This window comes from Mesoplodon mirus, assembly GCF_964341445.2.
Source record: "Mesoplodon mirus genome assembly, chromosome: 13".
NCBI classification, from domain to species: domain Eukaryota; kingdom Metazoa; phylum Chordata; class Mammalia; order Artiodactyla; family Ziphiidae; genus Mesoplodon; species Mesoplodon mirus.
Genome location: NC_138989.1, coordinates 66,177,452 through 66,194,149, shown reverse-complemented (window position 1 = coordinate 66,194,149; position 16,698 = coordinate 66,177,452). Strand labels below are relative to the sequence as shown.

The window sequence follows — 16,698 nt, the reverse complement described above, 5'->3', positions numbered from 1 at the left end:
TCACACTACACCTAGGAGGTTTATAAATAGAACTTAACACTTGGAAGGCCACTGTGAAATTGAAGTGGAAAAGTGATACTTGGATATGAAATGCACTAAGTACTTAGCTCCTGCACTGTAAGAAGGTTCAATTTCATCTTACTGAGTAGACACTTAGGACCCTGACTGTTAACTACCAGTTGAGCGGTTTTCCATGAATATTTATGGCAGCCTTCTTGCATGGCTTGAGTTCTGGGCTGTGAGCACACAACGCTACCTGGGGGGGTGGCAGTGTAGGACATTCGTGCCTGCTGGCAGAGGTGCTCAGGGATGCTTGTCTGCCTCCCTCACACCTAGAGCCCCTGGCCTGCGTGGGCCGTGAGCCTGGAGGACCCCTCACATAGGTGCCCTCCCTCTAGCTGGCCAGGACATGTGTCTTCCTTCCCACTTGGAGCCAGGCTTTCTTGTTGGCAGGCTTCATAGAATCTCTAGCTTGGAGCTTTCTTGCCCAGCCCCTTCTCACAGCAGGACTGTTCTTTCTAGTGCCCCAACCTTGAGAGGAGTCTTTAACTTTAGACTCACTATAACTGTATGGCTCTGTTTTGAGCCCCAAACTGCCTCACTGTAATTTTCTGTATCCTTCTCACCTAACTTTACCTCCATCCTAACCTATCTCTGTCCCCAAACCTTACTTTTCCCTCCCCACAGAACCCAGTTTTATTTCTGCCAATCTGATTCTGCCTTCTACCTGATGTTACATGACTTCCCCCATTCTAATGGGGTTTTGATATCATTTTGTATTAATATAGTTGTGTTTGTATCCCTAGGCATCATGTTTCTTTTTTCTTGTTGAGTTTCTAAAGAAAGTGTCATACCATATATAGTACTGTCATTTTTTTTTAGTTGGCATTGCTTCTAAGATTCATTTTCATTGTTTTCTCTCTCTCTTTTTTTTTTTTTTTTTTTTTTTGCGGTACGCGAGCCTCTCACCGCTGCAGCCTCTCCCATTGCAGAGCACAGGCTCCGGACGCGCAGGCTCAGTGGCCATGGCTCACGGGCCCAGCCACTCTGCGGCATGTGGGATCTTCCCAGACTGGGGCACGAACCCGCGTCCCCTCCATCGGCAGGCGGACTCTCAACCACTGCGCCACCAGGGAAGCCCCTTCATTGTTTTCTTAGTCTGTCTCCCAGTTATTAACTCTGTCCCTGGTACTGACACGAATATCTTTGTTCAACAGAAATTCTTGATTAAAAATTCTTTGTATCCCCATTCTCTGGTGCAGTTCTTTTTCTTTTTTAACCATAGTAGATGGCCTGCATTGTGATGATTGTGTTGAAAATATCATTAGAGACTAGACAGATATAGACAGGCAAGAGACAGTAGATTGATTATCCCATTAGTGAATAGAATATATTCTACTGACACACCTAAATTTTCAGATGATTTGTTACTGGAGGAAGAAACGATGGAGGGCCTTCATGATGTGTTCAGAGACAGGGCATCCTTCCCACTGCACCTTAGCCAGGCTTTCCCTCCCTCCTGTTTTGCACCTCCACTGTGTGTCCGGGTTTTTAGTGGGTTTTGTTCCCACCTCTTCACCTCTCTCAGGGAGTGCCCAATCCAGGGAAAGAGAGCCGCACCTGCCTGAGGCTTGTGGCTCCTCCTGTCAGCCCCCTTCCCATGGGCGAGCGGGGAAACTGAACTCAGGGAAGGAACCACCAAGTTTGGTTTGCAGGCAGTAACTTGCACATCTCTAGGGGGCACCAGACCCTGGCCTCGGCCTATATAGACCACCATACATGACAGCCCTTACTAGGGCTCTTTTCTTGACACAGTCCAGGTGCTGGCCTGCCCATCCAAGCCCTGCATCTGAGATTGGCCGTCATGGAACTTACCATCTAGCGGGGAAGAAAACGGTAGAAGGACTACTAAGTAGATCAGTAAAGTATTAGTAAATTGTATGCTGAATGCTATGAAAGTAGGGTTGTCAGGGGAGGGCTTCTGAAGAAGTGATGTTTTAGCTGAGGAGGTGATGCTGAGCCAACCAGTACTGAGGACACCTGATTCATGTCTAATGTCTTAACCGAGGCTAGATTTGTTAGGGGGAATTCACTAATGGATGCTTGATTATACATGAAGGGGCTGTAGTGGTGATACAGAGATGTCACAGCATAACCCAGTGGGACATTGTACAGGGGTAAGGAAGCCTGTGTTCAAATATTCACTTGGTGTCTTACTAGCTGAGAACTCTGGGAAGATCACTAGGCCTTTCCAAACTTCAGTTTTTTCCTCTTTAAAATGAGAAGTCTGGCACCAATAGTCTCATGAGTCTTAAGCAAGAGATAACATGGCCAAGAGTTTTGTACGCCATTCGAGCATGACGTGAGTAGGTGGTGGTCATTAATTACAATGAAAAGTAGTAAGGTGTGAGCCGCCATCAGAATATGATTGAGTATCAGGCATTAAGAGTTGTGAGGTCAAAGGAGGGAAAATAAGTTTGAACTGGAATAGCTTCAGACAGCTGTAAAGTAGGAAGGAATAAAGAAACAAGCCCTGTGTGGCTTGAGCGTCATGAACAAAGAGAAGAGGGGCATGTGATAAAGCTGGAAAGAGAGGTGCTGGTTCACGGAGGGTAATGAACATGATCCCAGAGCTGGGATCTTGGAGGCAGAGGGGTGCCGTTGGACGGCTTAAAGCACGGGGAGAGGTTTGATCCAATATTCACGAAAAGAGGTCATATTAGAAGGTTGCCTTACAGGGCTTCCCTGGTGGCGCAGTGGTTGAGAGTCCGCCTGCCGATGCAGGGGACACGGGTTCGTGCCCCGGTCCGGGAAGATCCCACATGCCACGGAGCGGCTGGGCCCGTGAGCCATGGCCGCTGATCCTGCGCGTCCAGAGCCTGTGCTCCACAACGGGAGAGGCCACAACAGTGAGAGGCCCGCGTACCGAAAACAAAAAGGAAACAAAAAGGTCTTACAGAAGGATGACAGTGAGGGTTAGAAAGCTGCTATTGCAGCACTCGTCAGAGATGGTGATGGCTGGGACAAGGAGGTCCAGAGACGAGAGCGGTCTGTACTGGGAGGTGAAGTCAATAGGGCATGCTGTCTGGAGGGAAAGGGAGGAATCCACAGTGACTCCAGGTTTCTGGCTGAAGTGGGTGAGTGGAGGCTGGTGCCACTTACACAGAGGAGGCCTGGGTCGGGGCACAGGAAGTGACGGTGAGGCTTCGGCCCCAGGAACCCTGCAGGTTTAAGGTTAAAGCAAGTGCCCGCCCTCCGGGAGCTCTCAGTTCAGGGACTGATGTGTGGACGCACTGTGGCAGTTAGAACAGGGTTCCAGGTGGGAGGATGGTGGGGCCACACCCGTCCACAGGTGGAGGGCCTGGCCTCATTGTCACAGCCGGGGCTTCTCTCAGTCAGAATCGGCTGAAGCAGTGCTTTCCTGATGGTTCCGTGTGCGCGTTGCTGATGGGGAGGCCACGGGTGATGCGTTATTCTCTGCAGGAAACCTAAACAAGACAACGCTTCAGCGGGTTGTCCCCGCAGTTCCCGCAGTGTCTCCCTGGCTGATCAGTGCTCTGCAGTGTGGACCTCAGGTGCCTGGACAGCCGCCTTTTCCACTCTCCAAAAATGGGGACGGGGAGGGAGGTTGGCCTTGCTCAGGAAGCTTCAAGTGCTGCAGTGATTTGGTGGGAAACTTTTACCAGAAGAGCAGGTGGCTTAGCAGCGATTAAGTCCCGCCTCTCAGATGTCAAAGACAGGGATCCAGTGTGAACCAGGGAGAGTCTGTGGCGCACGTGTTGGTTACTGGTGTTTTACCTGGAAGCTGGAGAGTGGCTGGTACCTGACTGGGAATCCTGTGCTCTTGCCTGGCGCACAGGCCTTCAAGGGGCTTTTCCTGCTTAGGGTGGTGCTGCCTTCCTGAAGACAGCCTGGGCCTGAGTAACGGTTGGTATTTCACGGCATGAAATGCCATGGCCATGGGTTAATTTTTCTAAATACAGGCAGACCTTGTTTTATTGCCCTTTGCTGTATTGTGCTTCACAGATAATGCCTTTTTTTTTTTTTTTTTACAAACTGAAGGTTCATGGCAACCCTGTGTCAAGCAAGTCTATCCGCACCATTTTTCCAACAGCATTTACTCACTGCAAGTCTCTGTGTCACATTTTGGTAATTGTTACAGTATTTCAAACTTTTCCACAATTATTCTATTTGTTACTGTTATCTGCGATCAGTGATCTTTGATGTTACCATTGTAATTGTTTTGGGGTGCTGCGAACCACACCCATGTAAGAGGGTGAAGTTAATTGGTAAATGTTTTGTGTGTTCTGCCTGTTCCTCCAACCAGCCCTTCCCCCATCTCTCCCCCTCTCCTCGGGCCTCCCTATTTCCCGAGACACAGTATTGAAACTTAGGCCAGGGCTTCCCTGGTGGCGTAGTGGTTGAGAATCCGCCTGCCGATGCAAGGGACACGGGTTCGTGTCCCGGTCTGGGAGGATCCCACATGCCGCGGAGTGGCTGGGCCCGTGAGCCATGGCCACTGAGCCTGCGCGTCCGGAGCCTGTGCTCTGCAACGGGAGAGGCCACAACAGTGAGAGGCCCACGTACCACAAAAAAAAAAAAAAAAGAAAGAAACTTAGGCCAATTAATAACCCTACAGTGGCTCTAAGTGTTCAAGTGAAAGGAGTCAGTTGCTGCAGCAAACTGCACTGTGGTTTTGTTTTAAGAAACGGTCACAGCCATCCCAGCCTTCAGCACCACCACTCTGATCAGTCAGCAGCAGGACACCCTGCCAAGCAAAAAGATTACAGCTGGCTGAAGGCTCAGATGGTGGTTAGCATTTTTTTGCAATAAAGTATTTTTAAATTAAGGTATGTACATTGTTTTTTTTAGACATAATGCTATTGTGCGCTTAATAGACTACAGTATAGTGTAAACATAACTTACATGTACTGGGAAACCAAAAAATTCATGTGATGCTTTATTGGGATATTCTCTTTATTGGGATATTTGCCTTATTGTGGTGGTCTGGAAATGAACCTGCAATATCTCCAAGGAATGCCTGTAAAGGGAACCTCACTGGGCTCAGGAGAAAAGGACTGACTGAAAAGCACATGGACCCAAGTTGTCAGCTAAGTCATGTCTGTAACTCGGCCGAATGGATGGAGCCATACCTTGGCTGTGTTTTTGAAGGACACCGGGTAGAATTCCATGCTCATAAATATCTCCCCCACAACCAGCCCTAAGTAATGGAAGTTTGAAACTGAGAGCTTTTCCGCACCCACACTTCTGTTACAATTTTGATCACGGAATCATCGAATGTCAGAGACAGATTAAATCACTGGGGGAGTCCATGTCACAACCTTGTACTTTTCAAGATGAAAAGACAGAGGCCCAGAGAAAAGAAGTGACCCAAGGTCACACAGCAAGTAAAATGACCACACAGGGCCTGACATCAATATGGGATGAGAGGTGACAATGCCTTCCAAGTGGCACAAAGCAAATGATGTGAGACTTTAGAAGACAGAGAAATAATTGCCTGCTGGGCTGCCTGAGACAGGTTGGACTTCAGTAGAAGGGTGTATGTTGAAGGTGATTTCAGGTAGGGGGAAAACCATAAATGGCAGTGCTGGGAAAGTGTGCAGTTTCAGAGACTGACGCGTAGCTCATTTTGTCTGGACTCTAATACCCTCATCTTATACAAAGCGTAGAGATCGTTTCATATAATCTTGCAGCAAATCTGTAAGATGGGCATATCCTCTGTAACGTGGTTAAGGCTTACAAAGAGCCTGCTGATGGCTGAACCAGGACTCAGACAAGATCCTTAGACCAAAAGCCTGGTGTTCTGTTCTTAGCACCATAACATGCCGATGCTTGTCAAGGGTTTTAGCGTTGGGATGTGCCTTGTGGAGGAGTACAACTAAGGAGTTTGGACTTGATGCAGTAAGCGATGAGTAGTTAACTTTTTTTGAGCGGGGAGAGCATGATTAGAGCCGTTCTGTAGACATTTAATCTGGCAGGAATGTTAGGATGAATTAGAGACCTCGGTCCCTAAGTCAAGGTGACCACCTAGAAGAGCATGAGCATGGTTGGGGATCAAAGTCATAAGAGACTGGACTGAGATAATCTGAGGGTCAGGAAGTCAACTCCCTTGCTCAAAGTCAGACAGCTAACCAGTGCATGTGAGGTTCAAAATCAGGTTTGTTTTTACTGCCCGTATTCTGGTCTTGTGTTCTCTAGTTGAACTGGAAGCAAAGCTAACACGGGTAGAACAGACTGAGGATGCTGTTGCATATCATGCCCAAGGCCAACTTATGGGCCGTTACAAACAGTGTACAGATACGTGATGTGTACCCGGCCATGTAGTAGACTAAGCATGGGAGTAGGTAGGATGTGCAGAAGTGTGGTGGAACTAAATAAAAATCATCAATTTTAAAAAATACTTTAAGTTGGTCTCAGGAAGGGAAGTTGTTCAAAGGTCTTTGTTGGTCTAAGAAGAGTTGAATTTCCCTGACTTTAGTCTTATCAGCATCAGTTTGACTATCCACCAAATTAGGTGGGAGTTAGCGCTAATGGTCGCTGCCCAGACTCCCTCATGCCCAAGAGGCTCAAGTGTAAAGATTTGAAACACTTGGGGATGTTTATAACCCCTGATAATAGTTTGGCCACGTATATGCATTTTCATCAAAACACCAAAGTTAGCTTCCATGTCCTGCCAGTTTTCTGTTTCCCTGCCTTTGATTCCCTCTCTTTGTGAGGTCCTGACACTTTGTTGTCACGTGAAGTGGCCCTGCCTTTTTGCCTTTCTGGCCACTTACACGTGGAGTAGCCTGCTTGGTCCTCAAAGTTTTCTGCCTCTTGTATGAGTCATTCTCTTTCCTGAGCAGTGTGTGACTTTTCAGTCATCTCCCAGTGATGCACAGGGCAATGGCCATCTTGACACAGCAGGTGAAAAGTGACAGGTGTCACTGGTCTGTGCCACCTTTTTTGTGCCAGATGTAGTATGTTACCTGGGTCTCTTCGCAGTTCAGTTCCCTCTGTGTGCTGCGTTGCCACAGGGTGCCTGGCAGTGCTCACGACCCCCAGCCCCCCACCAATCTGATTAATTCTCTCCTGGCATCCACATATTGCTCCCAGGGATCTTTATTAAGTTATTTGGACAGTATATACCTCCCCATTCGATGTGGTTCTCTGTGGAGGACCAAGTCTTAGACACAACCTGTGCTCATCCTTTTTAGGTTAAACATACAGACTGAGCAAAACTCCAAACTTTTGGGTATGGCTCCTGCAATTTAGTTCTCCTTGTTGCAGGTTCAGGTAGTTTTAAAGGTGGTATCAAACTTGGTTCTCTTTCATAGGTCTAAAGCCCAGCTTGTTAGACACTTAGTCCCTTGGGATGGTTGTGCTTCTGAGCAGTTCTCTAAGGAGTTGATTATGATGGTATTGAGAAGAGGAGGGGTGATACCTGTCCTGGTCCCCAGGGTCCAGTGGATGTCATATAAAATTTAAACAACAAATGAGAATGGGAACTGTAAGCATCCACAGGTTTCTTGAGAGGCCACCTTTCAGTATGAAGTTTTCACAGAACCAAGGAGAGGAGAAACACACTCTCATGACAGTGGTATCCTAGAACTACAAGGGCTCTCCGAAAGCCACTTCTTGTTCCATCCTCCAAATACTAGGTGAGATTCTATGTAACTTTTCAGGTAATTGGTTGTATAGCCAATTTGAAAGATGAGTTTTTTCAGCTTCATCTTCTCAATAGCATCTACTTGCCACCTGTATTCACTCAAGTCCCTTCCCACTTAGTGATGGGGTGTGTGAGCTGAGACTGCTCAGCTCTTCACTGACCTTGAAAAGCAGCTGAAGGTTAAGGTTTCTTCAGCCCGGCTACCACACCTGACTCTCCCCCGGGGGCCCCCCTTGCAAACCGGTTTTTGTCTGTCTTTCTAGTTCACCTCTAGTTGACATCAGTGTCATCACACCACTTTTTTCAGCTTCTCAGCTGTTGGCCCAGAAGCAGGGCCAACATCCATTCACCTGTGCCGATCAGGTACAGTCTACCTGTGCTGATAATTACCGAGGTGGGGCAGGCCGTTCTTTCTGTAGCCAGCCCTGCCCAGGAAGCCACAGGAGCTGGTGTTAGGAGTACTGAGCTGGTGCCAGGAGACCTGTGTTCTGAACCTGACTTCACACTCCTCGGTTTCTTCACCTGGAAAGGAAGAGGGCTGGTTGATCCCTAAGTTGGCTTCTCCTCCAACATAATGTTTTATCTCGGGTGTATTCTCTGTGCCAGGCACTGTTAAATGTACTGCAGATTGAAAGCAAAGTGCCTGCCCTCCTCCTGGCAGTGGATTTGTGGGCTGGAGGTAGATGGCTGAGTATAGCTCTTACAAGCAATTCGTTTCCCAAACTCGTGGCCCAGATGTTTGTTCTTACTCCCTGCTTGAACATCCATGTTCCTTGGAGACCAGATAGGCTGCTGTTTTCCATTACTTGTCTGTCTCCTATCTGTCTCAAAGAGATACAGATACATTTAATCTGATGTAGAGTATCTGCTCTCTGCCTCCCATTTAGTCTGACTGAACTCCCTCTTATTGCAATCGATAGCTGTTTTATCCAATTTCTGGGAAACTTGAGGCAAGATCAGCCTGGTGGTTAGTAGCATGCCCTTTGTGGTAGATCTACAGGAACAAAAATGTTCAGAACTGTGTCTGCTGGCATGCTAGGCTCAAATACAAGAGGAGAAGAAAAGAACCTTGCTCTTGAAGAAAGTGGCACAAGATGGGCATGTAACAGAAAGGCGAGATTATGTAACTGAAAGTGTATATTTATGTGAGTTCTCAGGGGGTGTCTATGTAAGGGAGTGGTCTCTGGGGTACTGCCTCCAGAGAGAACTTGGGAGAGTGACCCGACGGCTACATCCTCATCCCCTCAGGTCATAAAATAGGATTTGTAAGCCCTTCTCCGAGCTTCTTTCTCCCTCTTTGAGATCTTGTGCAAGCAAGCGTATGAAGGAAGGTGGGCTGTTTTTACCCTGCCCCTCACATTTACTCCTGAACGAGGGAGGGATGCTCCTGCTTGGGTTCGGGCCTTTGTCAACAGTGTCATTGGAAGGCGACGGTGTCATTGGAAGGTGACCATGCCCTTCCACGGCCAGCGACTGACCAAGGCTTTTTCCTTTGCAGAGATGAGAAGAACCAGTCCATCATAGTCAGCGGGGAGTCTGGAGCCGGCAAGACCGTGTCGGCCAAGTACGCCATGCGCTATTTCGCCACGGTTAGTGGCTCGGCCAGTGACACCAACATCGAAGAGAAGGTCCTGGCATCCAGTCCCATCATGGAGGTAAAGCCATCCAAATGTCCTTGGCCTTCTTGGCTGGAGTCCCTTCTGCTGGCACTAAGACTGCTGAGTGTCCAGCCTCGCGTGGCCGATCACAGAGTTCTTGGAAGCCACTCACATGGTCAGCATTCATGCCTCTCCCCAAGAACCCGTTGTCCACTGCTGAGGGAAGAATTTCAAAGGTACCCCTAAAACCACAGATTTGGGAATATTCTGACCTGGTAGCCCAGGTCCCCAGTATTGGATATAGTGACCTCTTCATGTTTTCCTTGTTCCTTGACTCTGCTGAATACTGTTGTGACAGTCCTCCCCCATCTGCCGCCATCTCTGCTGTGTCCCTCCCCGCTGCTGCCATCCTGTGTCAGCAAATCAGTGTCCCGCCGAAACCATTTGATGCTATGAAGGTCCGCTGAATCAGGAGGGCAGTCTTCATGGCGGTGAGGAGGCCTAGATAACAGATTCCCCTTTCTCCCAAAAAATATTTGGACGTTTTATCTTTTGGGGAGAGATAGAGTCAAAAGCTATGTGACAACACAGAATCTGTTGAAGATCCTCAGAAAATGTTACCTTTGTTGGCATGGACGGGTCTTGCCTGTCTCTTCACCACCCCGACCTCCTGGCTGGGTGGCCTCAGAGAGGCCAGTGCAAGTGCAGGGCCAGAGATATTTCCAAAACCGTAGGTCTAGCTATAGTAAACCATGTTATAGGGTCAGAACTCCATCTCTCTTTTTCTTCTGTTCCTTATAAATGCTTCATTCTCATGGAGTTGAGCGAAATGGCTGCACCGTCCCTGAGCCAGCTTTGATTTCCTGCCTTTGAAGCTGAGGCTCTTCATTATTGTCTGGGCTGCAGTCTGGTAGGAGTAGGCCCTTCTGCAAGACCCGAACAGCCCCTTTGTTTTAGTAAGAAGAAATTCGGTTGAGGCCAAAAGCTGCCAAAACAGCATCAGGTTTCTCTGCACAGCCTTGAGCCCCGTCGATTAAGACACAAAGCACCGGTGTGGTTGGTCCTTCAGATTATTTTGGAGCTGGGGGAACAAGAACCTGCCTGGACCTTCCCAGGTCCCCTCTCTCTCCTTCTTCCTTTACCAAGTGCAGGAGTAAACTGAGTGTCAGTTCATAGGAGCTCGTTGATTATCCAGGCAAACTCTCCTGCCTACAGAGTTGCATTATCCAGAGAACTTTTACTCTCTGCTGAGTAATCAGACACACTGTGTTCACTAAGAATTAGACAAAAGCAAGTTTTGGTATCTGTTCTTATATGAATTGGGAAATGGTCCATACAGTTGAAGGCATTTTTACCAAACAGATAAAAACAAACAAAAAAACACTTCTATTAGATTACAGTTGTTCTTAAACTTGACTGTGCATCAGAATCGCCTGGAGGCCTTGTTAAAGCAGATAGCTGGGCGCCACCCCCAGAGTTTCTCATTCAGAAGGGCCTGAGAATCTGCATTTCTCACAAGTTCCTAGGTGATCCTGATGCTGCGGATCTGGGTCCCACACCTGTTTGAGAACCATTTATTGAATAAATATTAAAAAAAATAGGAAGGAGTCACTGGAAAATATGGAAGAAAAGGGAATAATCCCCCATGATCCTACAACCTGCTAATAATTTTTCCATATTTTGGTATATTTCCTTCCAGCTTTTTCACTGAATATCACAGTATATGCCTTGTCCCCATATCATTAAGCTTTTTACAAACTTATTGGCTACAAACATACATTAATAGATGGTTTTACCATAATTTAACTTCCTTTTGTCAGACATTTAGTTGGTAGCCTCTTTGCTCATAGCACTTATTCTAAGCCCCAAGGTGGCGGCCTGGCCATGGCCTGGATTCAGGAGACGATCATGGACCTGAGTCCACACCCCCCTTGGGCCGTCTACTGCACTTAAATGGAGGCAGCTAAGACAGCACTCTGCGATTAGCATCATGTTTCATCTTAGGTGGGAGTGAGACCAGGATTTCAGCTTTTCCTTTGCCTCTGAGTTTCAAAATTCAGTTCATCGTTTAGGTAGCAAAACTGCAGAGACACAGAGTGCCTCTTCATTCATTCATTCATTCATTCATTCATTCATTCATTCATTCATTCATTCATTGATTGTACGCCGGCCTCTCACTGTTGTGGCCTCTCCTGCTGTGGAGCACAGGCTCCGGACGCGCAGGCTCAGCGGCCATGGCTTACGGGCCCAGCCGCTCCGTGGCATGCGGGATCCTCCCGGACCGGGGCACGAACCTGCGTCCCCTGCATTGGCAGGCAGACTCCCAACCACTGCGCCACCAGGGAAGCCCAGTTCATCTTTTAGGTAGTAAAATTGCAAAGACACAGAGTGCCTCTTCTTTTGGAGGTAAAGTACGTACTTATTCTGGACAAAACAGGGAAGGGAAGAAACCTGTTTGGTCTCTGGTGACTGAACACGGTTCGTGTTAGCCAAGATAGGGATTTAGTGAAGACAGGTCACCATATTATTAAGCAGGTACAAGACACAGGGGGGATGTTTTTTTTTTAATTTTATTGTTTTGTTGTAATAAAACATACATAACATAAAATTTATCACCTTAACCATTTTAAGTGTGCAGTTGAGTGGTATTAAGTACATTCACAGTGTTGTGCAACCATCACCACCATCCATTTCCAGAATTGTTTTTTAATCATCCAAACAGAAACTCTGTACCCATTCAGCAATAACGTCCTATTCTCCCCTCTACTCAGCCTCTGGTAACCTCTATTCTAATTTCTGCCTCTTTGGTGTCTCTCATACAAGTGGAAGCATATGACATCAGTCCTCTTGTGTCAGGCTGATTTCACTTGGCATAATGTTTCCAAGGTTCATCCGTGTTGTAGCATGCATCAGTACTTTGCGGTTTTTTTTAATGGCTGCATAATGTTTTGTTGCTTGTATATACCACATTTTGTTTATCCATTCTTGCGCTGATAGTTGGGTTGTGTCCACCTTTTGGCCAGTGTGAATAATGCTGCTGTAAACATTGGCGTGCACCTGTTTGGGTCACTGCTTTGGGAATGTTTTTTAAATGACCGTGATCTGAAATGATCTAATGTTTTCAGTATCTGTTATAGCTTGAGTAGGCTGGTGGACTACTGGGGAGGCATGGAAGAAATGTGAGAGCAACATGCACACCCCTAGAGAAGGAGGAGTGTGTACATGAACCAGCCTAATCTTGCATGATGTCATGTAAACAAATGCTACAGTGGTTTGAGCTCAAAACATTAAATTTCTAAAGGTGTGCAAATTAGTACTTTGGAAATTATGTGGGTAAGTCCAGAGGGCTCATTCTGTCAAATACAGAGTTTTGTTATCATAGAGACTATCCCTTGAGCTGTTATTGAGTGTTACATTTGAGAGAAATATTGGACATGAACATGAGAAGGAAGAATTATTGCCAGGAAGAACTCTAGGTGGAATTAGAGTGTTGCCAAGCAGAGAAAGAGCAGCTTCTGCTCTGCCAAAACCCAACTTTTTACAAGTTCAGAGTCTTACTTGGGCCCTTGTGTCAGGAAGCCCAGTCAGCTTTGTGGCTCCTCAGAGGGTTACAACCAGTGCAAGTCATGTTTTAATCAGGGCACAGCTGATTACTGATGACTCCAGTCCTGTCCCGGGGAAGGTTGGCACCTCCCAACAAAGCAATCAGTTATGGTCATGTCATCACCTCGTTATTTCTGCAGGCCAGCAGCTGCAGATGCCTCCTAGGGAGTCGGAGAGTTGAGGGCCGTCTGAGGAGGCGGAATTCCCAGTGGGCTGCGCTAAGTGGCAGTTGTTTGAATTAAAGGTGACTTGAGGATGGATTGGGATTGACTGGGGTAGATTGGGATGATTTTATTGTCAGCGCCAGAGCTCTCTGACCCCATTCTGTTTAAGAGCTTGTCAGCATCCTGGGAGTGATTTGTTCACAAGTCTGCACTGATTAAAAAGATATTGCTAGTCAAGAGACTGATAGAGCAGGGCCAGAACCCAGGCCCAGGCCAGAGGGGTCACATGGCTTCTTGGGCTGACTGGAGTCTACAGGCATACAACTCTAGGAGCCCCAGAGACTCCCCTCAACCTGGGAGAAAGAAAGGGGGCTAGGGGTACAATGAGCAAAATTGACAGAAACTAAGACCAGTTACTATGTAATTTTCAGGGTTTGACTTTTTTTTTAAGCTGGAGAAGCAAGAAGGCCTACAACTATTAACCTATTCATACAAGAATCTGCCCCCACCATACCTTACCTTCTCCTCTTGTTTTCTCTCATGTTTCAACACACTCTAGCCATTCGTCACTTGTTGGGGCTCTCACATACCCCTGTCCCTTTGTCTACACTATATTTATAAATAAAATTCCTTTTCCTTCCCCACTGGTAAAATTCTACTCACCCTTTAAGATCCACTTCATCTTACACTTCTTAAAGTGTTTCCTGTTCTGCCAGCATTGGCTAATTTCTCCCTTCTCTGTTTCCACACTGGTTGATATGCATCTCGGTACTGTATAATCCCAATCATATTGAAATGATTTGTTCTAGTCCATTTTTACTTTACTACATATTTGTATATGTATAAACCAGAAAAAAGGTAGTTCTTTTATATCACATAAAAATGGTATCATATTCTGTTAACCACTTTGCAACTTGCTTTTCACTGATTGTTTTTTTATTTATCCATGCATCATGCTCTAGTTTAGTTTAACAGCTTTTTAGCATCCCATTTATGAATATTCCACATTTTATTTATCTCTTCCTCCTATTGGTAGACATTTAGACTGTATTTTTTATTGTTAAATACAGCCTTCATTAAACATTCTTTTGCCCACCCACTTGTACACTTGTGTGAGTTTCTCTAGGTAATATCTAGAAGTACAGTTGCTGGATTATTAGGTCCATATATGTTCAATTTTACTAGATATGCCAAATTCTTCTTAAGAATGGCTGTTGCAGTTTACATTTGGACCAGCAGTGTATGAGAGTTCCTTTTTCCTCACATCCTCATCATTATTTCATAGTATCAAAGTTCTTTAGTTATTGCCACTCTGGACTGCCATTTTTGTCTACATTTCTCTGATTTCCACTGAGGTTGGGTATCTTATGTTTATTGGTCATGTGAGTTTCTTCCATGCATTCCCTGCATACATCATTTGTTCATTTTCCAAATTTTAACTCTTTGTATCATAACTGTGTCTTTTGTTGGACTGTGGACTCAGAATCAAAGCCTGGGTTTTTATCATCTATAACAACTGGATTTGTTTTCCTCATGCATCAAAATGTTTTCTAAGTCAATAAGCAACAACAACAAAAAAACCTAGCAAGGGTTTAAAAGATAAAGAGCAGCGTGCAGGTCCTTCACACATGTGTAGACGTTGGAAGTTCTTCACGCCCAGAGTGGAGTTTATGGGTTTGGTAGTAATAATACAAACAACCCCTTCCCTTTGTGGGTACCATTATATACTTCCAAAGTACTTGTAGATCCATTATATCACTTCTCAAAGCAGCCTAGTGAGGGCAGGAGGGTAGACCTTTCGGCAGTGATCTTTAGACTGTTGGCAAGCTTTCCCTAAGCTACCACGAGGAGTGACCTCATATATGGTAAAGGTTCTTGTTGCCATTTTAGAAATGACAAAATTTGAATTTTTTGAAATTTTGGAATCGAGATTTTATGTTGGAAACTAGATAATCCTTTAGAATTTTACACAAACTGGCCTTTGCTGATTGCACCCTCCTGATGTTGTTAACATGTTCCTTTGGCCTCTGTATATCCTTTGAAAGGGTAGTAAAAATTAGAGGCTTGATTAGATTTAGGTTTGTCTGTTTGCTTGTTTGTTCTTAAAATCCAAGGACCCTTTATTGGTGGTGGTATGTATTCCCGTCAAGACACACAGAATATTTAGGTGTCTTTTGGTGATGTCAGCAGCCATTGCTTATGCCTAGATCTATTAATTCATCAGGAGTTACAAAATGATGACGTTCTCATTCTATTTTTCCTCTTGCATTTATCAGCTGGAATAAGTTTAGGAAGAGAAACTTCTCCTTGCCAGCTAGTTAACGCTGATAGAGTTTACACAAGGAAGTTAGGATGGATGTTTGATTCCTTATCTACTGGTTGTCAGAGTAATGAGTTGGTTCCCTGCCATCCTCTGAAAGGCTTTTCTCCCCTTTCTTATGAAAAGGTAAAAGTGAGGATTCATGTCTTTGTCTTTATCCCTTTGATATGACCTGGCTGTTTGAGATGTAAGAAGTGACCCACATGGGTGGCAGCTCCTGTCTGGTGGTGAGTAGTTTGGAGAGTTGGAAAAGGACTGCGAAACCAAGTGGAATGAACACAGACTCTGGACTCAGTTATATCTGAATTTATATCTTGGTGTTGGCACTTCCCAGCCAAGTGACCCTGGGCACACTGCTTACCCTTTCTGAACCTAAGTTTTCCCATAAGTATGAGGAAAGTTGATAATGCCTCTCCCCTGGGATTCTTGTCTGGATTCAGGGAAACTAAAGGGATCCCAGCCCAGGACCTAGCTTGTGATGGAGGCCTGGGAAACCATCCCTTTTACCTGCATTTTAGGGAATACAGCCCTCCTTGCCACGTTTCAAACAGAATAGGCTCCCTGAAGTCTGACAGTGCCTTGTCACATGGTGCCTTGAAGGATCAAGGCTCTCTTGGAAGTGGGTGCAGTGAAGCCTCTGCTGAGATGATGAGGTTGGTGGATGCTGAGGGGCATGAGTGGTGACATAAACTCCTAGGATTAGTCATCTCTTTTTTTTTTTTTTACATGGATCATCATAGCATCTTTATTTTTATTCTTATTTTATTTTATTTTTTTAGTTTCTGCTTTATAAGAAAGTGAATCAGTTATACATATACATCTGTTCCCATATCCCTTCCCTCTTGCGTCTCCCTCCCTCCCACCCTCCCTATCCCTCCCCTCTTTCAGCTTGGCCAGACTCCAGCCTCGCCCTGACCTTAGGGGCATGTTCCATGCTCCATGGTTCCCTTCAGAGCAACTCAGTGTACTGGGGTTACACTTTCCCCACTTTCCTACAGAGGTACACACTGTATATGTGATGTATAGGTTGCTGTATACACTTTAAACCCTAAAAGAAAAAAATATATATTCATGACCCTAACAGGAGATTTTAGAGACCTAAAGAGGCAAGTGACCTTCGAGGACAAGGACTTAAAATTCTTATTTCACAGGAAAGAAAACCAAAACCCAAGTTCATCTATGCTTCCATTCACTCAGATGTTTTGAATGCCTGCTGTGTGCTGGGCACTGGGGTGAGTGTGGGAGGTCCTACGGGGAAACACAGGTGCACACCCCGCTCTCACGGAGACAGGGTGGTGTCTCGTGGAGATGGGGGTTAGGGAAACAAGGGGACGTGCAGAGTGA

The 16,698-nt window shown here is 45.9% G+C and overlaps 1 protein-coding gene across 1 annotated transcript in view; it reads left to right on the top strand.

Moving 5' to 3' along the window:
* The window catches only part of MYO5B (myosin VB), a 385,760-nt gene that overhangs the window by 207,655 nt on the left and 161,407 nt on the right, over positions 1 to 16,698 (top strand). Inside the window, exon 5 of the mRNA XM_082641132.1 lies at positions 9,168 to 9,324. Within this exon, the coding sequence (XP_082497258.1) occupies positions 9,168 to 9,324 (157 nt within the window). The remainder of the gene's footprint in view (positions 1 to 9,167; positions 9,325 to 16,698) is intronic.